Here is a 27588-nt window from a genome sequence, read left to right on the forward strand (position 1 = left end):
CAGTGTAGTCCGTAGTAGGGCTGGGACGATAAGAAATGTGGAGGAATTAAGAAAAGTGGGACAAAATTGGGACAAAAATATATGCAGTGTGTGTGTGTGTGTTTTTGTGTTTAATTGAATGTGAGGGATAGAAAAGAAAGAAACGGCTGTGGTTGGGCTCTGGGCTGAATTTTTAACAACAGAAGGCCAATAAATGACAAATCCAGCTGATGGTATAAATACTAATATTTAATAACGTTAAATTTACACAGTAATATAATATTTTAAACGTACATATCATTCACGGGTGCTTAAGCAGTTTAGGTATCCACACCAACCAACGCATAATTGCGGGTCTAATTTCGGGTGTGACATCCGAGTTGGGAAAGGAAACGAACGAAAATGTAGGTCAATTAAGTAATGATGCAATGATGGGAACAAAACGCTAGAGGGTAACGTGGAGCAGTACAAATTCAGACAGATGCGAAATATGTGAAGACGCCATCTTTAGTTTTAAAAAACGACAGGAGAAATGAAAGCACCGAGAGAAAGAGTGAGACCGGGGGAGGAGAAGAGAGCTTACAGAACAAGCATGTCCCATGCAGGGAATGAGAAGCTGATGACAAGTTTTCATCACGATAGCCGAAGCCGCTGATTGGACATAGTTTTCTTAGAGAGGCGTGGTTGGGAGGATCTTTCTGTCGGAGTTTGCGCAGTGCCGTTCACTGCCAGCCCTATGTCAATGCGCTTTCTGTATTTGAGGGTGAATCGTAGAAGATACAGACTACATATACGGTTCAGAAGCTTTTGACCGAGCAGAAGCAGAACATTTTGCCGAAATAGTTTTGCGTATATTACTGAAATACCAGACTGAAACCACAGAAAAAGCCACGGGGAATACTGCCACGACCAAATTTAGGCTACCTGCATACACTGACAGGTGAGAATATCCTTGATATTGCCAGCAAGCTAGCTAACGAGTTAAATAGCACTGTTTTCTAATACAATGCGGTTATCCATTTGAATAGAATAAAGCTTCCTGTTCAGCTTGCCACCTACCTTTACTATCACCTTAACGGTCTAAAGTAAAATGCGGAACTGTACAGTCAGTCATGACCAGCGTGCGCAGCTGTAGCCTACCACCGCGCCAACAATGAATGGTCTGCATTTGTGTACGATTATTGACTAGTTTTTTATGGTTCAGTTATTTTAAGAGTTGTCCCGCTTATATATGTTGGTATGTCGCCTCCCCGCTTACAGTTCCGTTACACACAGGACAGGATACAGTAAGGACTTGGTATTCTTGGTAATGACCGCGTTTTCAGAGTGTTCGCCGCTGTGTCAGCTAATCACAGTGCGTGAACTTTGCGGTCTCACTGGAGAACGCGATCAAAATCCGACTGAAGAAGCGCGTGTAGCTAGCGGTTTCGCAACAAGCCCGTTTCCGCTTTTTTTACTGTAGTAATTCATTTTAATAACGTTTGCAACGTCAGCTGCCTTCGACTATATCACAAACGGAACCACAGCGAGCCCAAATGTACTCAGTAGGTCGCCTACCATATAGCCAGCTTGCAAACATAGACGATCGAACTATGCTTTCCTGACAGGTGCCCACATAGGCCATTATCAAAATAGCTATAGCACAAACTTAGCGATAATGTGTAGCCTATAGAATTCGCCAGCTGGAGTGTCGAGCAATCTGCTTTAATTTATTGGGAGATTGTATTGTGGCGTAGGGGTAGCCTATATTTTTGTATGCATGGCCTATTGTAGGCTAATGTAAACGGAACCTATATGAAATATAAACCTCTCGTCACTCGTACTGTAGCTCATATTTTCATAAATGCGACGTCCAGAATCAAAGATGTCACAGCTTGCTAAAACACCTTACGTTTACTGTAAAACATGTGCAGACCTAATACACACAAATCATGTGCGTTAAGCTCTTATCGCATTGTTTAGGCTCGGAAATTGACCGTCAATGGTGTGGAAATCATTCCCAAAAAGCCATGTTGGATAGGCTATTTGCCATTGATCTGTATTTAACACCACTTAAAGCACTAGCTCTGTTCTTTGGCGTTATGGAGTCGTAAACTCATTAAAGACGAGTGAATTATATCAATCATTATATCAGGGCTTGGTGTTTAATTAGAACATTTGTATATTAGTGAGATACAGTAGTGAGAAACAGTCGTGTTATTCATGCTTCATTATTTGTTATTTGTAGTCTACTTACAAATTCAACACAGTGGCGATATTGGACTGGTGCTTAGCCGTGAAAGTGTAGAACGCTCTTGAAATTATTAATTACAACAATAACCATCTCAACGCGGTGAGAAATGCTATCAACGATTCCGATTAAAAATGTGGTTGAGCATGTTTTATTAACACAATACAACGTGGTGTAGTATTTCTCGCCGAATTGCACTTGACTCGCGAGGGACGGTTGGAGGCGACGGTTATTATGTTACATCGACCTGACAAGTTCATCACATACGAGTCAAACCTTGGGTCATCTATAAATTTATATTCCGTGCGTCTTGCGCAGTAATAGGCTGTCATGTCCCTAGTGTGCTTTTGCGAGCTTGTGTGGCAGGGATGGCAACCCACTGGAGGACTTCAGTTCATCATACAGTAGGCTATGGGTTATATAATGGAATCGGATAAAATAGCAAAGAAGGCTTAAGTTTCTGTGGGTCTGGTTAAATGTCCGTTATTGTTTCATACTGCACATGCATACCAGCGAGTCTTAGACTCGCAAAATGTTTGCATAATCTGGACTTCAAATGTCAATGACTTGATGTCCTCTGTGAGACCTAAGAATTGTTTGTTCTGGGATTTCTATGTTCAGCCAGCAATCACAGCGCCATGTCAGCTAGCATCATCGTGTCATTGACTTCCTCTTACCCTGGGTCTGTTGGTGATGTCAAGGCTGACCTTACCTTTAGCTTCATTTACAACCTCTCATTTAGTATATTCAATAATATTTAGAATATTAATATGATTTTGTAATGCCTCTACTGTGTTCCCTCTCTCATTTTCTCTGTCTTTTACTCCTCTCTCTATTTTTTCTCTCTCACACATGCATGCTTTGCCTCTCATTTTCTCTCCTACACACTCTCACAGCCTTGGTTTGAAACGCACTCTCCCACGGCCTTGCATATAGATGCACATTTTACAGGGGAGCACCACCTGGGATTTTTATATTGGACTCTACCACCCCATGAAATCCTGTGTTCTAATATTTTTTGAAGAACCCCTGTCAGTCAGGGACTTTGGAATCATTCTAACCCCTTCCACCTCCGCCCCTTCCTTACAGTACGCCTGAGCGTACACATTTGTCATTTGTCATCTGTGTCACTTTTTCTGTGTACAGTGACTGTTAGGCAGTTCCATCTCTGTTTAATTTTCTAATCTCCCGAGTTTTGTAATATGTACATAGACTGTCGGGTGTCCCACCTTTGGAGCAATGACCTGTCAGCGACTGGCCCTCGCTCTAATTGATTTCGCGGCCACGTGTTTTGTCACACTGGTCCTTTTCCATTACCAAGTGCTACGTGAGGAGTGGAGGGGGACATCGCGGCCCGTGTCTGTAAGCTGTGGTTAATCATCCAGGAAAAAGTCCGGTTCAGACAACCTGCTGCGCAAAGCTGACTCCATTAGTGAGTCCTCTTCAGCAGCGGTAGGCTAGTTTGAGCACGGAATCTCCCTTTTCTCCAGACAGATACTTGTCTTTCTCAATCTGTTTTATCTGTCTCCGCGGTCTAATCTTTTATTTTCCTTCTCCCTTTTTTTTTCTCTCTTCTTCCAGTACATCTGTCTCTCGCACGAACTCTAGTCACCCCGGCGCATTGTTGTGATGTTGATGCGTCTGATTTTGTTGTTGTGTAACTGCTCTCATACCAAAAGCTGGACGAGGAGCACGGGAGCTATGTAGTGTGGTTGCCAACTTCCAGAAATGGCTGCATTCTTACAGTAGTCATATTCTTTTGTACCTCCCCTTTGCAAAATATTTTTTTAACACTTTACCTTCAATGGAAATTGCAAGCCTAAAAGTGTGCCTCATGAAAAAAATTGCCAATATGAAGCCCCTTTACATCCTTGTTGAAACTTTACTCCCCCTGTAGCGCTGCAATGGGAACTTGGCACCAAATGCTCTTCTGTAATTCGACAAGAATGTGTTTCATTGTGTTTAAACTGTACTAACTTAATTGAGGGTTGCAACGGTTTCGTTCTGGTCTGAGAGACTTAAGAATTGTTGTGAACAGGTAAATTGTTCTTGAGACTTACATGGAGTAAAAATGGCGCTCTACATTAAAAAAAAATCAAAAAGTACAGTGCCTCCACCGTCATAGTGCTGTGCATACGCTTTTATCTTAGGAAAATCTGGCATAACCTGTGCCTTTAAAAGTGTCTATGTTCATTAGAATCCCAGCACTATACCTGGAGCTAATCAAACAGAATATGAAAAAAAGCCCTTGCCTTAGGTTTAACTTCAACCCAATTAAACCGAATGGCTGTCGACCCAGAAAGGGTTAATTCCACACTGGCTCTCGGTATGAAGGATCCGTTCTCCCCGGCGGGTCGTTTCGCATCTGTACACGGATGCGCCGCTGGTACACTTTGTAAAGATGGCTCCCCCGGGGCTCGTTGCGTTAAATCCTGTGTCCAGCAACATGGTGCCGTTAGAGCGCCGTGGTCTGTACCGACTTATGTAGCCTGTGAGCTCACGGAGATAAGGGCCCCTCTCGTGTCTTTGACGGCTATTGGCTAGTGAGCTGAACTGAGCTGGGCAGGACTCTGAAGTGTGCTTAAGAGTGTAGTATAATGGGTAAGGAGCTGGCCTTGTAACCTAAAGGTCACAGGTTCGGTTCCCGGGTATTGTACCATTGTACCCTTGAGCAAGGTACTTAACCTGCATTGCTTCTGTATATATACAGCTGTATAAATGGATGCAATGTAAATGCTGTGTAAAAAGTTGTGTAAGTCGCTCTGGATTAGAGCGTCTGCTAAATGCCTGTAATGTAATGTAAGAGTGTGTGGGGCAGGAGTGTGTGCACGTGCCTTTTTCCAGCGAGGTTACGAGGCGACCGTCCGTTAGTCTCGTGTCACGCGGAGGGAGCGTGAAGAAGAGAATAAATATTTGCTCGAATCAGACGTGAGGAAGAGCACGGAGGTGGTGCCGGGGCGGGCGGGGGCTGGTTTCCAGGTGACGGGAATCGCAGCGTTACCTGCTCGGGGAGAACCGCGTTCGTCAAACGGTAAGCCGACTGGGCGAACAGGCCGGACTGACGGTGGGTTATCCGTTTGGGAAAGGGTAACCTCCGCTCGCAGGTATGCACCGTGTCATGGTTTCTCTTGTGCTGTTGGAGATGAAAGCTCGTCTGACTGTCAGGACTGATGGACAGCATTCAGAATGATGAGGGGGGGCTGGGACAAAGATCAGATCGATAGATATACAAAAGCTTTATTGATTCCCAGGGGGGAATATTTTTACTCTATAGCACGACAGTACACAGTAACAGAATCAAGAGCGTGGAAAATATAAAAGGAGGTAGAAATAGAACATTAAACGCTCTTGAGTAAGTGTAAAAATCTATACTGTGGTGGTCTGGTCAGCAGGTACCTTGTTGCATAGTGATACATAGTGTCACATTCACCAAAGTGAAGGACTGAGATGCAACTATCCCGTGGTGCCTACAGACTGAAGCAGACACTAGCGTGAATTAGCATGACGGCCTTGTTTGGGTGGAATACTCAGAGAAGGAATACGACGATACGGGCACAGTGCTGGTCAGCCTTGAAAGGCCTTCACTGAACACTGGGCAGGGTCATCCTTATCCCCAACCTCTGTGCTGCCATTACATAAAACAAACGACAAACGAGCAGTCTTTTGTCTAGTAAATCAGGTTTCCTCATTAAGGCGATTTGAAATGCATTTAGTTATTTCTAAGCTGCCCTTTTCTTTACTAAGTGCAAGGGCTGGGTTGTGAAGTGACAGCACATTGGCTTCATCATAGGTGATGTTCCCTTCCCCTCTGAGTTGCTTGGCACATGCGTTGGCCAAATTGACATCATTGATACATTTCTGTCGGGAACGAATGACGCATTTGTCCGAAGTTGTTTTTCCCCACAGTCGCGCGTAACCGGTGCACTGGGAAGAGGACGTACGGTAATGTGCGCTGTGGGTGTGAAGCCGGGGGACTCTGTGAAGCTGACAGAGTGTGAAGCATGCCAGTGTGAAGCATGCCACAGCCACTCTGTTTACTGGGCTTGTGCAGATGCTGTGCCCGTGGCAGGATGCCACTCTGTTTACTGGGCTTGTGCAGATGCTGTGCCCGTGGCAGGATGCCACTGTTTACTGGGCTTGTGCAGATGCTGTGCCCGTGGCATGTTGCCTCATCTGGTGTCCTGGGGTACAGACGGCTGCCTTTGGGGCCCCCTCTGCTGCGTGTCTTTTGTCTGCCCTACCCCCTGGCCAGTGCACCCCCGAGCTGTGGGGGAGGCTCTCGTCCCATTCGCCAGCACACACCCTCTTAACCCTGACCTCTGACCTCTCGCTCTTTGACCCTTTCCGATCGCCGTTGACCCCGCACTTTTTCTCTGTTCGTGGCGAGATTGCCGGTCAGGACCGACGGTGGCTTTGATCGAAAGCTTTAGCGGAAAGGAAGCTTCAGCGTTGATGCTTTTAGACAAACTCAAACGTGAGAATGACTCGTTGAGATCTGTTCTAAATTAAAACTTCACTTCATTAGATAAACAAAACAATTTAAACTCCATTGCACAGTGTTTGAAGGATGCTTAAAATGTCAGTCAAGTGGTTTTGAGTAAGTGTGCTAAACCTGATGTAGAAGATAATTCAGTTATAATACAATTACCCATTTTAGGTTATTACCACAGTCTTATTTGATGCAGCTCTGTTGACTCTCAGGTGATAGATTTCTCCAGTTTTTTTTATAGCTGTGGTTTTTCTATTTTTCCTGAACTGCTTGTGCTGAGGTTTAATCACAGGACCACAGTTCAGCCTAAGTACGGCATTGCTTTGACAGGCACACAAAGCTTCATTCACATCTTCTGCCTTTGGAGCTACGTGCTAATTGGGTTTCGTCCCCAGAATAGCAGTCGCTGAATAGGACACAGTGTGCCGTCTGTAAGGGAAACCCGTTTATTGAATTAAAACATATGTGTACCCCCCCCCCCCCCCCCCCCCCCCCCCACCCTCTGTATCAGTTCTTTGCCTTTATGTTTTATGTAAATGCTAATTGACACTAGGAAGCCCTCATTTCGTTCAGGGGCATGATGGGTAACATGAGCTACGGCTCCTATCTGGGGCAGGGAAGGAGATGTGACGAGGACGGGCGGAACAGATCGCGGACCGAACGGATATTGAACTGGAGCCTTGAGCCGCCAGCCTCCGTCTGTCTGATACTGTCTGATTATTACACGCGCGATAACAGGAGGTGCTTTGTTAACGATCGTCTTCGGGCAAGTGAGGTAGCCATTGTGTGCCGATTATAGTCAACTGTAGGGGATGGAGGCTTGGTTGGCGCAGGGATGGGAGGCCTTGGAGAACTGTGTTGCCTCTGGAGGTTGTTGATCAGCCAATAGGGGGCGCTCTTCCTTCTGGACCAAGCAGAAAATCAACGCCTCGGTGTTGTCAGACTGCTGTTGGAGACTGTGCCTTATCAATATTCTTTCGTTAAGACTATTGATGAGGCTGTTTTCAACACAATGTTTAACGGGGGAAAAAAACACCAAAGGGAGGCAGGGGAGTAATGGGACAAGTATACAGTTGAAGTTCCTTTTATGACATCATTACAGATGCATTGGCCTATACTTGCAGTTATAGCTTTCAGCCATTGAAAGAAAGCACTGCACATTAATAATAAATAGAAAATATGGCCGTGTAAATGTGTCGTCTGTCACGTAGATACCTTTACAAAAGGCAGAAAACTGCCCCGAGCTCTATGTTTCACAGGAAGTAATGAACGTATTGACAGACTTGGACTGAAGCCAAACTTTCATTGTTCACGGCTTGGGCGTGGCTGCCTTAAAATGACCAAGATAATATATTTTGGCTTTCGCTTGCAGTCAAGTCGTCTCGCGGAAGACATCACCGGAGTGGTTTGTGTCTAGACCTGTGGTGACCATCCCTGTTCCTGGAGACCCGCAGTAACATCCTGTACGTTCCCATTTCAACCGTAATGTGGCACACCTGACTACTAATTAGCCGCTCAGTGAAATCTCTAGCTGCTGAATGAGGTGTGCTTTGTTCGGGTTGGAATGCAAACCTGCAGGACGGTAGATCTCCAGGAACAGGGTTGGTTACCCCTGTTCTAACAGCAGCTCAACTGCCATGCTGACAGCAAACTGGAGTCTGATCCAGCACAGAAGTGTCAGCGTGGGCCTTGGTGTTATCATTGCATTGCACCAGGATTGCAGCAATGGCCGTACGAAGCAAGAAATTAATTGCCATATTAATTGTCATAAATTGGCCATCAGTCATATCTTGGCTAGCATAATTAACTGATGGCGTAATTAGCATAATTAACCGATGGCTTGCAGCGGTGCATCGCACTTCCCCTAAAAACGGTCCTATTGTCTGCAACTGCAGTGATTTGTTTACTGCATTGGATGTGCATACATCATATCTCTCATGGCCTGTCCTTATTTTAAAGCTTTCATTGCTGTATTCCTTCATTGACATTAGCTGGCATGCTCACTAATGTAATTACAGGTAAATTAGCTAGGTAAGATTGCTAGCAATCTGCCTTTAGTACGTTTCATACTTCAATTTTTGATCATTTAACGTAGTACAGAGTATGCTTGCTGAGCCCTTTTCAAACTAATACTGTCCAGTCCTTAATGAAACCACACCTTTACTAGCTGCGGTGACTTTTATGAACACAAAAAAGGGAAAATGGCATCCTTCATCTTATAATAAGCCTTTGAACCTGGCTGAACCTTCGTTGTGCTTTGCCTAGCATGTAGCAAATGCAGGCTGTGGACCACTATCAAAGATAAAGCAAGCTCAATAGCCAGATAAAGGTTGCTGCTGTTAAACCGTGCTCAGTGTAATCCAGTTGTCTGTGCCTTTACTTTCTCAAATTGCCACTGCAGCTGATGCCTTTGAAAGAAAGCAGTTGGCATTCTGAAAGGCAGGGCCTTTTACTTAAGCATGCATACAGTACTTCAGGCCTGAACATCTACAGTAGTTGTCTTCTGCCAAGCTGGAAAACTACCACAGGGAAATGTAGTGTGATAGCTTGTGGTCTGGTGGCTGAAATTTGTTAACCCTCATTTAAATGAGATAATAATTATATCCATTATAGTAATTATTGTAATTGTACAATATGCACAGGCTGTAGATTTTCCAGTCTTAACCAGCTTTAAAGCTTTCTATATAACCAGGCATATAAGCATAACAGTTAATCCCCTGGAGCGCTAGCAGGTGAACTTTCCCCCTCTTCAAATTTCACGTGTGTCAACGACAAATCTGTAAACACTGACATTGGAACACAATAAAGATAGTGGGGCTTAACACACTGGTTAAAAGTGGCAGTAACTGTCTTCACATTTTACACGCTGGAATTTGAACATCATGGATGGACGGCATCCTTTGACAGAAACTACGCTTTTGTCATGGTGGCATCTGCACCTGAGACCTATGGGAGTTGCTGTACTAGCAGGGGAATGTTCACGAGATTGTGAAGTCAGGTTTCAGTGACGTCTTCACCGAAATGGCACATAAACACGCGCTGAGTCATTCGCACCGGAAGGCTCCGGGCTTGTGTGTCCAGGTAACGGGGTCTGGCGTGCCATCCCTGCTTTCAGCCCTAATCTCCCTCTCTCCCGCCCCATTGAGAAATCACACAACAGAAAAAAACCTTTCACAGATTACTTTACATCTCCTGATGACAGACGTTGTGAATTCCCTGGTGCAGGTCACTTAGGCTATTTTCTTCTCTCTGCTCGACTGCGAGATTGTGTTTGAGTTGACCAGCCTAAGTGACGTCAGCCTGGAGAGTTCATCGTCGAGAGTTTATTGAAATCTTTTAGCAGCGATGCGTCCGATGTAAATGTAGCTGCGTGAGATGCGGCGTGTGTGTGTGTGTGTGTGTGTGTGTGTGTGTGTGACTTCAGCCAAGGCTGTGGAATAAAAGGGCTGACAGAGTTAAAAGGTGAAATGTAATTGTTTTCTGTCAGTAGAAAGGTAAACGTACAGTACTGCTGCACGTTTTGTAGGTAAACCACCAAAAGCTCACATGACGGTTACTGATTAACCGTCCTTAACGAGGCCTGGAGCACACTCTTCCCCGCCCCCGCCTCGGTGAAGGGAAGAGCACGGCTAGCTTCCGTTCGCCCACGGAGTGAAAAGCCTCGCGTGTCACCAGCCGGGCCTCACCCACCTGGCTGCCAGCCCGCATCCGCTGCGTAGTGAAATCACTGCTTACCTGGGTGACATGCAAAGCTGTGATTTGTGTGTAACCTTGACAACAAGCCAAATGAGGGTATCGCTCCAAATCGGGGAGGGAGGGGGAGGGCAGGGAACATGTTATTGAACATGTTATTGAAAGAACTGCACTGAACTTCGCTAAATTCCATTTGCAGTGTCACTACATTATACACGGTACATTTCACACGCCAAAAATGCGTGTGCTTTTACATTATCTGTGTGCTTCGCTACTACTGAATGTTTCTGTTGCTTGATACTTTAATACCAATTTTGTATGTTTAATTTATTCATGTCGAACTGAAATTGAATATCGCAAAACATACAAGCATCCCAGTCACTAAGAAAATGCAAAGACTGTATTTACACCCATTTTACACACCTTACTGACCGTGTTTATATGAACACCAGATCAGCTCAGGGCCGAGTCCATATAAGTTACCCTCGTTTCTGTTCATGGGTTGATACTTTAACATGCAAATGCATGGGCGCATTTGAGTAGGAAAGCTTGTTTCGGATGTCGGTGAGGAGGCCAGGGCCCCATTGTAGGCTGACACCACTGTCAAAGTTTCTTCTCTAAGTTTAGCGCGTGGAGACAGACATTACATTACATTACATTATAGGCATTTAGCAGACGCTCTTATCCAGAGCGACTTACACAACTTTTACTTAGTACTTCACATTGTATCCATTTATACAGCTGGATATATACTGAAGCAATGCAGGTTAAGTACCTTGCTCAAGGGTACAACGGCAGTGTCCTTACCCGGGATTCGAACCTGCGACCTTTCGGTTACAAGCGCAGTTCCTTACCCACTGCGCCACACTCCGTCCTAGGTTAAACATATCCGCTCTGCTGGTCCGTATGCAAGTTGAATGGATGGAAATGGACTGTTTTTGTATAGCTCCCAAATGGAGGCCATTCTTCAAAGTTTGATGAAATGGGACAGAGAATGCTGTTTTTCAACATTTATGTAACATTTTGCTTTTTTCTCTGGTGTTTTGTATTGGCATGAAGATTGTCCTCTGAGATGACTTAATGACTTAAAGAAATCTTCAAAATAGATTCCGCAGTATTTTTTTGAATGGGTTGGGTCACATGGGAGTTGTCCTGAGCCAAATAAACCTGGTTCCAGTTTCAGGAACTGGAAAAAAAGTCAAGAATTCTTGTCATTTCTGCATGAAACTCTCAATATCCTTGAGAATTCGTAGACGTAGAGCTAATCAAGAGCTAATTACATGGTTTCAAACGGGTTGTTTCTTTTACCTGTTCTTTCCTGTGAAAGAAAATGTTGGTGGACAACAGGCCTGGGGTTTGAAATTGAATTAATCAGTGTTTTTTTTGGCTTAGTATAGCCTAAACCTTCAGACACATTACAGCTCAGGCCTCTGATGCATAATGGTTGAATTTTGGATGCTAAATTAACACGTTTCGCTCCCCCTTTTTCACCCCTTCCCTGTTCCTTCCTCCTCTCATCCAACCTTAATCTATTTCCCTCTCCCCCTCTCTTTTTCTCCTTCTCCCTCTCTCTCCCTCTTCTCCCTTGTCTCCCTCCCTCCCTCCCTCTCTCCCTCTCTCTCTCCCTCTTCTCCCTTGTCTCCCTATTTCTCTTCTCCTCTCCCCCCTCTCTCTCCCTCCCTCTCTTTCTCTCTCCCTCTCTCCTTCCCTCCCTCCCTCTCTTTCTCCCTCCCTCCCTCCCTCTCTGCCCCCCCCCCATCTCCTCTCCTAGTTTACCCAGTCCAAACAGATGCACCGGGGCGCACCGCTTGGCCGGAGCGATGTGTGAACTAGGTACTTCCCGCCACTGTCCCCTGCTTGCTCCTTTAGCCGGCCGCGGCCGCGGATACGCACGGACCGCACATCCCAGCACACACTGCTTCCATCTGCACTGCGTCAGGACGGAGACGGGGAGATTACACGGGGAGAAAATGGAGGGAAAGCGGAAAAGAACAGAGGAGATAAATCAAGAGCGGACAGGCAGATTATTAGGAGGAGGGGTCGGGGGGGCAGTGACGTGGGAGGGAGGGAGAGAGAGAGAGAGAGAGAGACAGACCTCAGAGCCACATGTCAAGTAAACTGGAGCTGACGTGACACCAGGAAAAACGCAGACCTCTTGAGAGAGATGAACCGACAGTCATGCCCCCTTTCCCCCCGGGCCCTTTCCTCCTCTCTTTCTTTTCCCCCTTTCCTCTCCTCTCCGCTCAACCTTCACTCCTCCCTTTGTGTCGTCTCCTGACACCTTTCGTCCTGTTCTCTCCTCTTCCCTTTCCCTACCTCCTTTACCCCCCTCCTTTTCATGATCCCTACCCTTTCTTCTGTTTCTCCGATAACTGCCCAGCAGTGACAACACTCTCCTCTCTCAAGTTCCCCAGCCTCCCCACTGCCCCGCGGTCTGGAGAGAGCTCTCGCGCTGTATCGCTATACTGTTTCGCTGTAAAGCCGTTTGTTTCACTCACCGCGTAGCAGGGCACAGCTGTCCAGACCCAGGATGTGCCAGTCCCGATCACACCCCCAAAAAATGCCAGCTGCCAGCAGTGGAGAGCCACGGGCCCGGGCGAAGGATTGACGAAAGGAGCAATCCTCTCTCCCTCTCTCTCTCTCTCTCTCTCTCTCTCTCTCGCTGCAGACGACCCCGCCGACCAGCGTCTGGAGCATGAGGCCGAGCTGAACGAGAGACCCGAACTTTTAGGACCGCAGACAGAGGGCGCCGCGGGGCGGGAGGGCCGGAGGGAGGCGGAGGGAGGAATGGGCGTGGGGAAGAACAACACCTCCAAATCCATGGATTCCGGAGGAGAGCCGGGGAGGTACGAGGAGGAGGGAAAACGTGGAGCGGACTTCTACCCCATTCCCGTAAGTGATGCACGCCGCAGTCTGTCTGTTCTACTCCAAATGTGTCTGTTCTGCCCTATTCTATGTGTTCCACCCCATTCCTGTAAGGGCTACATGCCCCAATCTGTCTGTTCTACCCCATTCCTGTAAGGGCTACATGCCCCAATCTGTCTGTTCTACCCAAGTGTATTGCCATTCTCCATGTGTCTTTCTGGTCATTTAAGCTTTAAAGATGTATCAATGAACAGCATTGTTAATGATCAATCATTTATCGGATCAAGGCATATTATTTAAGGCCTTCGTCTCTTGGCCGGGGGTTCAGATCGGTGCTCTTGGAGTTGATATTCTGGTGTGCCACCAGGGAGAAGTGCAGTATCCTACAGTAACCCATCCCACAGAGACCCGGATCATGCTGGATCATGTCCAGCTGCTGTAACCGTGGGTGTCTGAGCGTGCGGTCGAGCCCCCCCGGGCTCTGGCAGGCGGTCCGAGGAGCGATTGTAAATGCGGGGTACGGTTTTAGGACGGGGGAGAGCGGCGATCGCATCGCTCTGGGTGCCACGGCAACCGGAGAGTGCCGGCACGTTCCGTTAACCTGCTGCCGCCCACTCTCTCTCTCTCTCTCTCTCTCCCTCCCGGTCTCTCGTCCTCTCCTCTCCCTCGCTCTCCCGTTTTCGGCATCTCTCCGCCTCTCCGCCTCCGTCTCGTCGCCTTTGCGGCCTCCCTGTCCATCACTCCGTTCCCCTCTCTTCCCACTTCATGCCTTTCCCATCCCTCGTGGTCTGAAAATAAAAAAATTTTCAGCCGTCCAATCAGAATTGTTCTTTTTCCTATGACATATGACATAATTCTATCATTGAGTTTCAGGCCTGTCACGCATCATTTCGTGTGTCTTAGTTGGCCACAGGCGCTCAACATACCCTGTGCTCCAGGGAGGAGTCAGGTGGGGTTCATGGAGATTCCTCTGGGTTCTTTCATTCCTTTCAACAATGCACCCGGCAACCACCTTTATTTTTTCAGTGGGAGTTGTGCCACTCCTCGCCTGTGATTGGCCGTTGCTATCCTGCATTACCGTGTAGCGCGCTCATGGGCAAGCCCATTGGAGGAACGCGTACGCCCACCCGCGGTGCTCCTTGCTCAAGGTGCAGATAGCAGGGGGGGGACGTCATTCATGTATCAGAATCAGGAGGGAAAAAGCTGATTAAAAAGACTTAAAAGAATGAGGACACACATCCTTTTCAGTAATTCAGGTTTATTTCATCAACAGGTTTATTAATACTCTTCTTTCTCTCTCTTCATTTCAACCTCCCTTTCTTCAGAACATTTAAGTGAAGATAAGTGAGAAACTGGCACAAAACATTATTAACTCAGTATTCAACTGGACATTTTTAGCAGTCCTGCTTCTTTCATAATGTTTCCTCTTATACAAATGTCCTTTTCATGCAAAGACTGCACAGTTAATTATATAAAGGGTCCCAAAGTTCTTAACAACAGGGATCTCTTTTACACCCTGTAACTGCTCAATGCCAGTGCCCTGTATTCTTCTCACAGATTATGGAATCGATTAATGGGCCAGTTTATACGAGCTCCAAAAAGCAGTTATTCAGTGTCTTCTGTTTCAGAGGTTGCCCAAGATGGCTGATGCAAATTGGTTGATTTGCTCTGCTTTCTGGTGTGGCCTCTAAAATGACATGCTCTCATAACTAGTCTGTGTACATGGTTCAAACTCCCAATGGTAAAAGCTAACATTTGCCACTTGCATCCTAGCTGATCTGCTAGGATGCAAGTTCCAAATGGTTAGCCAAAGCTTGGTTAGCCAAAGCTTGATATGTCAAAAGTATGAGTGAAAACACAGCCTACTTCCATTATGAATACTTTCCCGATGTTTTTCATCGAGAGCTGAACACATGAAGGTTTGAGGTTACAGCGGCCGTACCAAAGACTTGCATGCATTACTTTTGCCGTCAGATTAAGAGTGCAGTGCGCAACCCTTTACACGCAGGGTACTGACTGACACACGTGCACCCTCTGAATGGCACACAGGTGGTGGTAAACGGGGTGAGTCAGGCCGCTGCCGACCAGGACACCGAAGACACCGAGCTCATGGCCATTTACACCAAGGAGAAGGATGGCGGAGAGAAGGTGAGAGAACCGCGCCCTGTACTGCTGCAGAAAGCCCCTGCCATCTCCACCATCTACAGTGGCTTTCCTCCTGTACATTACACTGATTACGCTGGGTTACATTACACTGGATTTGTACCCTTGGGTTACATGAAGTCAATGGTGAATGCAGCAGTCACCTTAGCAGGGAGGTCCTCCGTTTTTCCGTGTGTGGATTTCACCATTAATCCACCTTGTTTCCCCACGTATCGTATGAATGCACCGACTCAAATTTCATACACCGACACTTGCGAACCCCACAGCGCACTTCTGCCTGCTATTCAAGCAACTGCCTGTGTGTTTCTGGAACATTACTGAAGAATAAATTGCATGAAAGTTCACCAATGTATTAGAATGGAGACATGTAGAACCTGTGCACTTAATACAATGCGGTCAATTCATGTTTAAATTAAAGAACACAAGTGCTACTGCACAGGCTGTTATGGCTTTGTGACTTCTTGGGTATGTAGTGTGAAAATTCAATGTAAAAACACATTTTTGTTTTTAGAACCAGCACCACTATAAGCTCAATGCCAAAAAACTTGGATGATACAACACAGAACAGAATTCCTCGGTTGGGCACCCAAAAATAATAAAAATACAATAAATTGGAAAAAACCCAACTCAAACAAAACTGAAATGGAATTCGGCTTTAATGAACGAATGCAATGCGTTTTGTTGTGATAGTACAGAAGGAGCAACAGTAAGGAGGATTATGTGGTCACATCTTTGAACAAACGCTACGTAAGAGGAAGGGTTGTGTTCCGCGAGGATTTTGTCTTCCTTCACAGGCATAGGTTTCTCTTCTCTTTTTTCCCTCTGTTTGATTTTTCTCTTATCTAATGCTTGTCTCCAGTTTCAAGTGGCCAAGTGTGGCCCAACACACCTGTTTTTCTTTTTCTCTCTGTCTCCCTCTATCTCTCTCTCTCTCTCTTCTTTCATTCTCGCCATCCCGCTCTCCTTTTCTCTCTCCCTCGCTCTTTGTTTTCTCTTTGTCACTTTGACTCAGCACTTTCCTCCTTTCTGTTGTGAAATGCCTGCAGGGCGGCTCAGCTATTCCGCGTTCACGTTAGAGGGCTTCATACAGGGCCACACAATCGGCGGATATTGCTGTGTGATAATCTGATCTGGTGAAACGCAGAAGTGAAAGCGCTTGCTCAGTCAGCCGTGCCATAAATTGTCATGTGAGCGTCGTGTTTCCTTCACCGTATTATAACACAGCTGGACAACTTTGGTCTTGGCGACCCACAGGGCGGACAAGTATCCTGCGCTCATAAACACTCATGTCCATAAGACACGTCGTATGTAAAATGTTCCTCTTCGCTAGCTAGGTTAGACCCGGTTAGACCAGATCATCCCATGCAGTAACCTTACAGTACTGGACAAAACAAAAGAAAGCAACATGAACTAGGCTTTACCATGATATAATTAATCCTTGATTCCGCAAGGCTATGCTTGCTAGCTATTTAATTGTCCCTAACACTAACTGTACGGGTTATTGTAATATTTCAGTGCCTGTAGGTCTCTTCATTTTTGTGAAAAGAATTAAGCGTATTGCTTTCTCCGCATCCAGAGAAGGGGCAATGTTTGGACATTTCCAACTTACATTACCCACACAAAAGTGGCAAGTGCGTCATTTAGATAATACTTGTAGGAAACATGTCACTGGTTTTAGTTTTTTAACTAACACCCTGTTAACCCCACCCACTGAAAACCTGGCGCCTGGCCAAGGGGGAAAGCAAGCAAATTTCGGCACAGGCTTTTATACAGGTTTTTTTTCCTTTTTTTTTCCAAGAATCATTTAAAAATATTCCTCGAACATTTGTGAATGCAAAAAAGTATTAGAACAACACATCGGCAAAGAATTTGCAGATTTCAGGTTGCTGGACCCTCATTGTGCTGTAGGGGGCTTTTTATTGTCGTCTACATATCATATGTGAATATGCGGTGTATGTATATTACTGTAATTTATTATTCTGTGCCCAAATCAAAGTGACTTGCTGTAGCCCAGTTTGTGAGGGGATCATGATCAGATTTTCAGTAGAATGTTTGTGCAGGTGTACTGGGATCCATTTTAGAAATCTGTGATAGGCTCACACCTTGTCTCAGTTCTGACCAAATATACCAACTAGACTTTAGACATAGACACAGCTTTATTTAGGGCCAGTGGCTTAGCTGCTCTAGCTCTGGATTTCGTATTAACAGAGTGCGTGTAGAAGTGACTGCTTTAGCATTTTGTGCACTGAAGTGCCACTGCAGGAAATTTTGCATTGTCACGGTAGTGTGTGTGTGCGCACTTGTGCTCATGCTCGTGTGTGTGTGCAGAGTTCTCTGTCGGACACGGTGGACAGCACTGACAGTGTAGACGTCAGGCGTATGGACATGATCTACACCATCGAGGACACCCCTCCCTGGTACCTGTGCATCTTCCTGGGCCTGCAGGTAACCTTACAGTACACACACGTACACACATTCACAAATATGAATATTATACATTACATTACACATAAAACAAGTCTAAATTCTGAAACTGTACAACATTATCTAAAATAATTATATGTTTCTTTATGATTGGCTAGACTCTTTGTTTGCCCTACCTGACCTGCTGTGTCTTGGTTCTGATTGGCTAGACTCTTTGTTTGCCCTACCTGACCTGCTGTGTTTTGGTTCTGATTGGCTAGACTCTTTGTTTTCCCTAGCTGACCTGCTGTGTCTTGGTTCTGATTAGCTAGACTCTTTCTTTGCCCTACCTGACCTGCTGTGTCTTGGTCCTGATTGGCTCGTCTCTGTGTGTACAGCACTACCTGACCTGCTTCAGCGGGACCATCGCCGTGCCCTTCCTGTTGGTGGAGGCCATGTGCGTGGGGTTCGACCAGTGGGCCACCAGTCAGCTCATTGGCACCATCTTCTTCTGCGTAGGCATCACCACCCTGCTCCAGACTACATTCGGCTGCCGGTGCGTAGAAGGGCAGGGCACCACGCACCATGACACCGTGCGAAACATCCATAACTATGACGGACAGGTTTTCTTTAACTAACACTTATCTGCTATGTTGGGTGTATTGGACCTATGCTACTGAGTGAGGAGCTGATTTGCAGACACATAGATGACTGTATAGCTGTCAGCAGCTCACTCTACATCCCTATTAAAATAAAATAAGAAAACTTATGGAAACATTTAATGATCCTTCAAAATGACAACTACCCATTCATGTTTTCCATTCCGTGTGATGAATCTGGGAGGTGCTTTTCTCTGGGATATAGTCTCCCAGTGTAAAGCGCTTCGTAGAAATGTGCCTCTGGGATTCAGAATTCCGGAAATTTCTAAAGCAGATGTCTCTGTGACAGAGGTAGGGGCGTGGCAGCATTATTTTCGTTGTTTCTAACAGGAATGTAATTAAGCAGACTTGGTTCAGGTGGATTAGTGGAAAAAGTGCATGCGCTTTGCGTCTGGGAAATGCCTCTAAGAATGCGTTAATTAGCATTCATTTAATTAGCATTTCCTCTGGGACGACGAGACCCTTGTGCCTTTCCCCGTGACGCACACACAGCTCTTCACGCGGTTTTGCGTAACTGGCGTGAATACATTTAAACTGGACAGGGACTTTATTCAGAGTGACTTTTAAAAATGAATTAAAAATCATTTGCAGGGAGAAATTTTATAACCTTTTCCTGCGTGTTTCATGCCAGTGGGGTGTTTTTTCAGAGTGACTGCTTTATTACTTTAATGACTCAACTTGTTGTGGATTAGCTGTGACTCTTGAAAGAGTTTCTCAACCAGCCACATGAGAACCTGTCATGACACCGCTGTTCTTGATGAGTCAGAGCTATTGTGCTGTCCACTTTGTCTTTGATCACGTGTCACACTTAACGTTATTAATGTTAACCTCCTCAACGGTGTACTTGCCACACTGGTAGAGTCATACAGTGGCAGCCTTTTCAGTTTTTCTTTGTTCTTTTCAGTTTTTATGAGGTTTTTATTTGATATATAAATTTTATTACACGGTGTAATTTTATTACAGTTTACCCCCATATATAATTAAGTGTGTCTGAGAGTAGTTCTGGTCAGTTTCAGTTGCACGATCACATTTCGTAGGATGATGGGAAAAATGGAAAATATGAATTGAATATCAGTCTGAGCACAGACAGCAAGGCACCCCTGACTGTGTCGTCTTTAATCGGCAGTTCACTAAAAAGGTTTGGCTCGTACGCTGGAAATATCCCTGGGATTTGGATGGCCTGAATAGGCGCGAGCACAAGTTCAAATAGTTGTACATCCAAAAAATGAACTCGCCACCCAAAGAAGAAAAAAAAAAAAACACAAAATGCTTGCGAACATTTGACCTGTTGAGCAAAAGCTTGGAGCACATTGGCTAGGATATGACCGGAGTTCATAGCCAGGCAGGCTGCAACATGGATTTAAGCAAAGTGGGTCAATTTTAATTTGGCCGGTGTCGATTTGCATGTTGTGCGGCATTGAGCCACAGGCCAAGGCGAGACCGTGCACCTACAGTGTCGACTGCGCGCAGCTCCTAGTCTTAATTTTTCGGGATCGGTAATGTCTGCGCTACAGGACTGACTGGCTTTGAGGGCCTCGGGCCGTTAGATATGCCTTAAAATGGCACAGGGGCCATTTAATTTCAATCCCTTCCTGATACTGACGTAGTTCGGAAGCCGTTTTGGGGCCTGGACAGATCGTATCTTCATTCTTGCGCGCGCGTCATTGTGACTCCTTTTTTCCCGCACGTATTGATAAATCGTAAGACCGTATCCAGGGTAACGTGCGGGGCAGGGGGGGGGGGCGGGGGGCTGTGGATGCAGAGGCTTGTTTTATCTGGTGACTCACTGTGCCAGATGAGGTCGAGAATAGACTCCGCACACTTTTCTCTCTCTATCTCTCCCGCTCTCCTGATTTCAGTTCCATTAGGGGAGACGCTTGTTTGTGCGCGCACACCTGCGAGGCAATAAACTAAAAATACAATACATTTGTCCTCTGTAGAGATAAATATTTAGCTGATGTATGTACTGCCTGTCCGCTATATTGATTTGCCTTTATGATCCCAGTCTATGTTTAACTGCTTCATTGCTCTGTTTTGCTTATTATCGTACCTTTATCTCAGTTGCATTTGTCAATGATCCTTTGATACATTATACCCAGAAAACTCTGCTTTCATCATCTAATTCCACGTGAAGACCTCTGAGTGATAATTTTACTTTCAATTAAAAAAAGAAGACATCTGCGTGTTTGGGTTGGCAGTGGCCAGCACCTCTGCTCTAGTCAGATATGTTCTCCGGTCCTCAGTCTTTGGCCATGTTCTGCTTGAGTAGCCTGTGGGGACACCTTGTGGTCAGGTGGTGGTATTGCACCATGTGAGGGTTTGGCTTGTCTGGGGTGCTGATGGGGGTCCGTCTCTCTGTTCTCCCTCCAGCCTCCCTCTCTTCCAGGCCAGTGCTTTCGCCTTTCTGGCTCCCGCCCGTGCCATCCTCTCCCTGGAGAAGTGGAAGTGCAATGATACAGGTACACCCCCCATCTCTCTCCCTCTCTCTCTCACTCACTCACATGCACACAGGCACTGCACACGCACACACACACTGCACATACACACACACACACAAACACTCACAGATCTAGCATGCATCCCACATATGCCTCCCACACACCTTTTTTTAAACACGTTTTCTGGTATGACCTGCACACACTCCAGATTTGATTCAAACCAGGAGAGGTTCTCCTGAATTTCATCTGTCATGTTAAGCTGCATTTGGGCAAAAATATAGTAATAATTTTTTTGTTTAGTTTTATATATGACAAAAGTAGACACTTGCACATTGGAGAACCTGATTCAGAGTGATCACTTCAGTTCACTGTCTCCCTCCCTTTTGTCTCTTAGCCGTTCCAGTACTGAACAGTACAGAGCTGATGCACACAGAGCACATATGGCACCCTCGGATACGGGAGGTGAGAGAGAGAGTGGGAGAGAGAGTGAGAGTGTGAGATGAAGAGAGAGTGAGAGTGGGTGAGAGGGGTGGGAGGGAGAGAGTGGGAGAGAGGGAGGGAGGGAGGGAGAGAGAGTGGGAGACAGTGAGAGAGCGAGAGAGAGAGTGGGAGTGGGAGAGAGAAAGAGAGAGTGGGAGTGAGGGAGAGAAAGAGAGTAGGAGAGAGACAGAGGGAAAGAGAGAGAGAATGGGAGTGGGAGAGAGGAAGAGGGAGAGTGGGAGAGAGAGAGGGAGATGGAGAGTGGGAAAGAGAGGTATTGTTGCTTTACTCAGTAATAGTTTTTCCGTTTGTTCCTCTGTGTCAGTGTGACCCCACTGATTTCATTTAAATGCCTCCTCAGCCGCTGCAGTGGATTTGTCTCAAGGTGTGTCAATAATGTTTATTGGGCATTGACCTTTCGCTGCTCATCGCTCAGCTGTTTGGGTACCGCTGCTCGTGCTAAACGCTAGCCTTCTCCAATCGAATTTGAGCTGCTTTGAAATGTAATTTGGTGACAGAGTGATGGAGAAGAACCGGGCAGCTGTGAGGTTTAGTGTCAGTTCCGGGAAGGCCATCGATCCGTAACTCCGCCCCCCCTCCTCTCAGATCCAGGGGGCCATCATCGTGTCGTCGCTGATCGAGGTGTGCATCGGGGCCCTGGGGCTCCCCGGGGTCCTGCTCAAGTACATCGGGCCCCTCACCATCACCCCCACCGTGGCCCTCATCGGCCTGTCGGGCTTCCAGGCGGCCGGGGAGAGGGCAGGGAAGCACTGGGGCATCGCCATGCTGTGAGTGGGGCTGTGGGCATCTGACTATACTTTCGGGCTCCCTGTGGGTATTAGCAGGAAGTAGTATCCACCAATCATCATCATCATCGTTGTTCAGCTGATTGTTTCTAATGGACTTCGTAATTGGTGGAGCTCTTCTGTGTTTTTTTACTGGTAGGGTGATGTCACAGTTTTCATACCTATTATTTCATCCCTGGCTGTGAGTGTGTCAGTGAATGAGATGGGGAATGGCATTAGAGCAACACACTGGAGTCAGACATCAGAATCATGGTGTAACAGACACGGACGCGTGACTGGTGTGGAACTGACGTTCTCTCTCTCGTTCTAGAACCATCTTCCTGGTGCTGCTGTTCTCGCAGTACGCCCGCAACGTGCAGCTGCCCCTGCCCATCTACAGGGCCAAAAAGGGCTGGACGTCGTACCGCCTGCAGCTCTTTAAGATGTTCCCGGTGCGCTCTTCCACTCTCCTTACGTTTACTTAGAGATGTTTACTGGGTTATCTGTCAATACACTTGCATATAGAAGCCTATGGAGATGGGCGACAGAGAGAGATATTCTGACTGCATATTCTCAAGAGTATGTTGGGTTTTTGACCAAAATGCACTCTTTTTTGTGACAAAGTTTTTGTATCACTCTCACTCCCTTTATTTATTTCTCCCTCTCCCTTTATTCCTCTCTCTCTCCCTCTCCCTTTATTCCTCTCTCCTTCTCCCTCTCCCACTTCCTCTCTATCTCTCTCTCCCTCCCTCTCTCTCTCTCCCTCTCCCTCCCTCTCTCTCATGCACAGATCATCATGGCGATCCTGGTGTCATGGCTGCTGTGTTTCATCTTCACGGTGACGGACGTCTTCCCGCCGGAGAAGGAGAAGTACGGGTTCTACGCCCGCACGGATGCCCGGCAGGGCGTCCTGGCGGCAGCCCCCTGGTTCAAGGTGCCCTACCCCTGTGAGTTGGCCCCATGGGGACCGGGGTCTGCGGCGGCCCTGTGCTGCCCGGGGTGTGTGCGGCGCTGGGGCTGAGTGTGTCCTGTGTGGGGTGATTGACAGTAGTAATGCGCACCAGCAGTATGCAGTGCATGAGTGACAGCAACTGTGTGTTTGCCTGTGGGTGTGTGTGTGTTAATAATAGGGAACAACTGTGCCTGTGTGTGTGCGTGTGTGTGTGCGCACGCTTGTGCTTGTGTGTGTGTGTGTGTGTGCCTGTGTGCATGTGTGCGCGTGCGTGTGTGCTTGTGTGAATAATAGAGAGTAATGGTGTGCGTGTGTGGGCATGCCTGTGTGTGTGTCCGTGTGTGTGTGTGTGCCTGTGTGTGTGTGCTTGTGCATGTGTGTGTGTGTGTGTGTGTGTGTGTGTGTGAATAATGGACAGTAACGGTTAGCCTGTGTGTGTGTGCGCTTGTGTGTGTGTGTGTGTGTGTGTGTGTGTGTGTTTGTGTGTTTGTGTATGTGTGTGTGTGTGTGTGTGTGTGTGTGAATAATGGACAGTAACGGTTAGCCTGTGTGTGCTCACAGTTCAGTGGGGTGTGCCCACTGTGACTGCAGCTGGGGTGATTGGCATGCTAAGCGCAGTGGTGGCCAGCATCATAGAGTCCATCGGGGATTACTACGCCTGCGCCCGCCTGTCCTGTGCCCCCCCGCCCCCCATCCACGCTATCAACAGGTACGCCAGAGACAGGGTAACTACAGTCTCACAGGTACTGCACACTGTGTGTGTCAGAGACAGGTTACCTACACACTCAACAGGTATTCCACACTTTGTCAGAGACAGGGTACCTACACACTCAACAGGTACTGCACACAGTGCCAGAGACAGGGTACCTACACACTCAACAGGTACTCCACACAGTGCCAGAGACAGGGTACCTACACACTCAACAGGCGCTCCACACTGTGTGTGTCAGCGTCAGGATTGATACTGCATACATTACTCCTTTTTCCTGCAATGAAGAGTGGTCAGAACTGTAATGATTGAAGTGGTGGAATTTGACCCCCTTAAAGTGGCAGTTACTACCCACATTGGTCTGTAACCCTCTGTGTATCCACTTGCCTGTTTAAGTCACTCTCATTTTCTCTCTCACCTTCTGTCTTTCCTTCAGGGGCATCTTCATCGAGGGACTGTCCTGTGTGCTGGACGGGCTTTTTGGGACGGGGAACGGCTCCACCTCCTCCAGCCCCAACATCGGGGTGTTGGGGATCACCAAGGTGTGCCCTACCGTGATGGCCTGGAAGTCTGATTATCCCAGAGAGTGTTGGTCATGCTCATTCATCCACCTCAGTCTGTTAGAGACAGAACATCGTCATCTCCATAGAAACAGCAGTAGTCTCACGTACACCAGGAGCCGGCTTGATTAGTCAGTGTCCTTGTAGTCTTTGTTAGTCTTTATGACTCAATGTCTGGAAGAAATATGACTTTTCCTGGCATGGCATACTGTAGTCTGATTGGACATGCCCAATTCATTCACTGATGGACATGGCAACAAAGAAACCTTCACAGACAGTAAACCACAATGGAGGTTGTGTTCGGTTTTTTTGAAGTGGGAAATGTGTTACTGCCAAGGGTAGGCTGATGGGACTAGCTGCCTGGGGCTACTAGCTCATCAAAAGGAATCAAGCTATAGATGTTTGTTGAGTCTTTTCTTTTGGAGGGATGCAAAATTAAAAACCCTTTAAGATGTAATATCATAAATATGTGATTAGAATTTTCTAAAACATCCAAAAATATTTGTTTGGAGAAGGCAGGCACCCTGGCTTGTCAATTGACAGGCTGCAGTAAAAGTTTTGTATCTCACTAGTTAGTTAATTTTTTTCCAATTTGACGCGCCGCTTACCCTGCGAGACCCACTCTTCAGGCAATCCTGTGACTCATTAATCCAGCTGTCAGCTATTTCCTGGATCAGCAGTTTGCCTGTACAGATATGGCTGGTTTAGGTTAGGCCTGTGGGCGGCTGGGTCCTCCGGTCCCCCCCGGCTGAGGGTGTGTGATTTGGGCCCTTCCTCCAGGTGGGCAGCAGGCGGGTGATCCAGTACGGGGCGGCGCTCATGCTGCTGCTGGGCCTGGTGGGGAAGTTCAGCGCCCTCTTCGCCTCGCTCCCGGACCCCGTCCTGGGGGCGCTCTTCTGCACCCTGTTCGGCATGATCACCGCCGTGGGCCTCTCCAACCTGCAGTTCGTCGACCTCAACTCCTCGCGCAACCTCTTCGTCCTGGGCTTCTCCATCTTCTTCGGCCTGGTGCTGCCAAGCTACCTCAAGGAGAACCCCCTGGTGACGGGTAGGGAGGCCTTCTGTTCTCCTGTTACACTTCAGGCTTATTGGTGTCACTCAAGTTTTACCTTTCAGCCGGTAAATGAATACCATTAATGGCCAAACTGGCTGTTTTCCCCAAAAATATTTGTAAAGTAACCCTGACGGGTATTTTGTTTGCACTGTTCTTTATTTGATAATGATACATCATAAAATTATTATGTTACCTACACTAATGGCATATATTTCAGAAGATCCATTCATGCACATAGTAGCTCCAGCATTCTCCTTCTTTGAAACACTCCTTTTACGTAGGATTTGATTCTTTTTTTTACGTGAACTGGGTAAAAGAATGAAAAAGTTTCTTTAAAGGAACTAGCGAAGTCACCCTCTCCTCTGCTCTGTCTCTTTCTCAGGTATTGTGGAGATTGACCAAGTGCTCAATGTTCTTCTCACGACGGCCATGTTTGTAGGGGGCTCGGTGGCATTTGTGCTGGATAACACTATTCCTGGTGGGTGTCTGTTTTTTTGTGCCATTGATCTAATCTCTTAGAATGTTCGCATGTTCACTGTCACATTTCACATAGTAAACAGAGTTTCTCTAATACCTCCTGTACCTTATCTCCATGGACTTTCTACCTTTTACTCACTGCGGTCATTCGAAGTGCAAAGCAAACCAGACAGGCAACTGCAGATCAGTTGACCGCAAGTTGCAACCAAATTGCTAATTGCAACCCAACACCTCATTGAAAGCCAGCACCCAAGTGATGTTGCATTGCTTTTCCCACTGGCTTGTTCACTACCCGTGCCTAGTCATATGAAATATTGCCATTGCTTTTCCTTCAACCCAAACTCCGGCCCCCGTCCTAACCATTACATTTACATTACATTACAGGCATTTAGCAGAATATCTTATCCAGAGCAACTTACACAACTTTTTACACAGCATTTACATTACATATATCCATTTATACAGCTGAATATATACTGAAGTAATGCAGGTTAAGCGCCTTGCTCAAGGGTACAACAACAGTGTCCTACCAGGGAATCGAACCCGTGACCTTTAGGTAACAACTCCAGCTTCTTACCCATTATACTACACGTTCTCCCCTGCAGGGACCCTGGAGGAGAGGGGGATCCGGAAGCTGAAGAGGGGCTCGGGCCCCAGCGCCTCGGAGCTGGAGGGGATGCGCTCCTACGACCTCCCGTTCGGCATGGACTTCCTGCGCCGCCACCGCATCTTCCAGTACCTGCCCATCAGCCCCACCTTCGCCGGGTACAACTGCGGCGCCGTCCGGACGGGCTGCCGGAGGCGGGGGGGCGGAGGGGACGGAGGGGGTGGGACAGCCGGGGGAGGGGAGAGCGGGGTATAGCAGAGATGGTGGAGGGGGGGGAAGGGAGGGGGTGGGGGGGTTGTGAACGTCCGGTTGTGGGGGAAGGTTGCAGGAGAGAGATTTTTTTTCCGCGCGATGCAACATTCCGATTTTATTTTCTTTGTGTTTTTGGAATTTCTCTGTAGGGCATCTCTTAAGAACTCTGTGGTTTCGTGGTAGTAATCAGGGTTCTGCTCCGGAATTTCGGGCACGCCACTGCCACTTTGACCTCATCAGTCTGCTGTCTACAATATTACACTCAATATCACAACCGAACTGTGCTGCATTGTATCAATGGCTTCTCAATAGAATCATTCCCCTTGCCTTTTTGGGCAACTAAATGGTGGACAGTATAAATATATATATATATATATATATATATATATATATACATACTGTATATTTAAAATGTTCTTTCAATGTACTTGGACTTTCACTGGATCTTACTTCATGTCGATCAATCGGAGAAAATACAGAGTAAACTGCAGATCTTTATTTTCAGCTGTGAAGCCCAAATGTTAACACCACGTTACTTAATGTAACAGACGGCTGAAAGACTGTTGACCTTTTTCACAGCTTTAAAAACAAACAGGAAATAGAAAAACGAGGGGGGGGAAAAAACTGGAACTATCCCTGCAGCCTTCGAGCCGTGAGATGGAGGTGCAGTACTGTCTGCCGCTCTTGCTTTTCAGAGACGGACGACAGATGGGCACCCAGGATTAGACGGAAACGTTTTTGATAGATTCTAGGGAGAATTTTCAAAGCAGAATTAAACGGCAAACAGTCAGAT

The 27588-nt window shown here is 46.8% G+C and overlaps 1 protein-coding gene across 1 annotated transcript; it reads left to right on the forward strand.

The window, feature by feature from the left end:
- Positions 1-680: 680 nt before the first annotated feature.
- LOC118206504 (solute carrier family 23 member 2-like) lies at positions 681-26798 on the forward strand. Its single transcript, XM_035379290.1, has 16 exons — positions 681-919; positions 12163-12224; positions 13060-13283; positions 15306-15404; positions 17748-17864; positions 18221-18378; positions 20852-20940; positions 21314-21381; positions 22006-22187; positions 22516-22636; positions 22975-23131; positions 23728-23845; positions 24282-24387; positions 25186-25453; positions 25842-25937; positions 26542-26798. The coding sequence occupies exons 2-16, from the start codon at positions 12212-12214 to the stop codon at positions 26796-26798; spliced, it is 2073 nt and encodes a 690-aa protein (XP_035235181.1). The 5' UTR covers positions 681-919; positions 12163-12211.
- Positions 26799-27588: the final 790 nt, after the last annotated feature.

This window comes from Anguilla anguilla, chromosome 10 (assembly GCF_013347855.1).
Source record: "Anguilla anguilla isolate fAngAng1 chromosome 10, fAngAng1.pri, whole genome shotgun sequence".
In the NCBI taxonomy this organism is placed as follows: domain Eukaryota; kingdom Metazoa; phylum Chordata; class Actinopteri; order Anguilliformes; family Anguillidae; genus Anguilla; species Anguilla anguilla.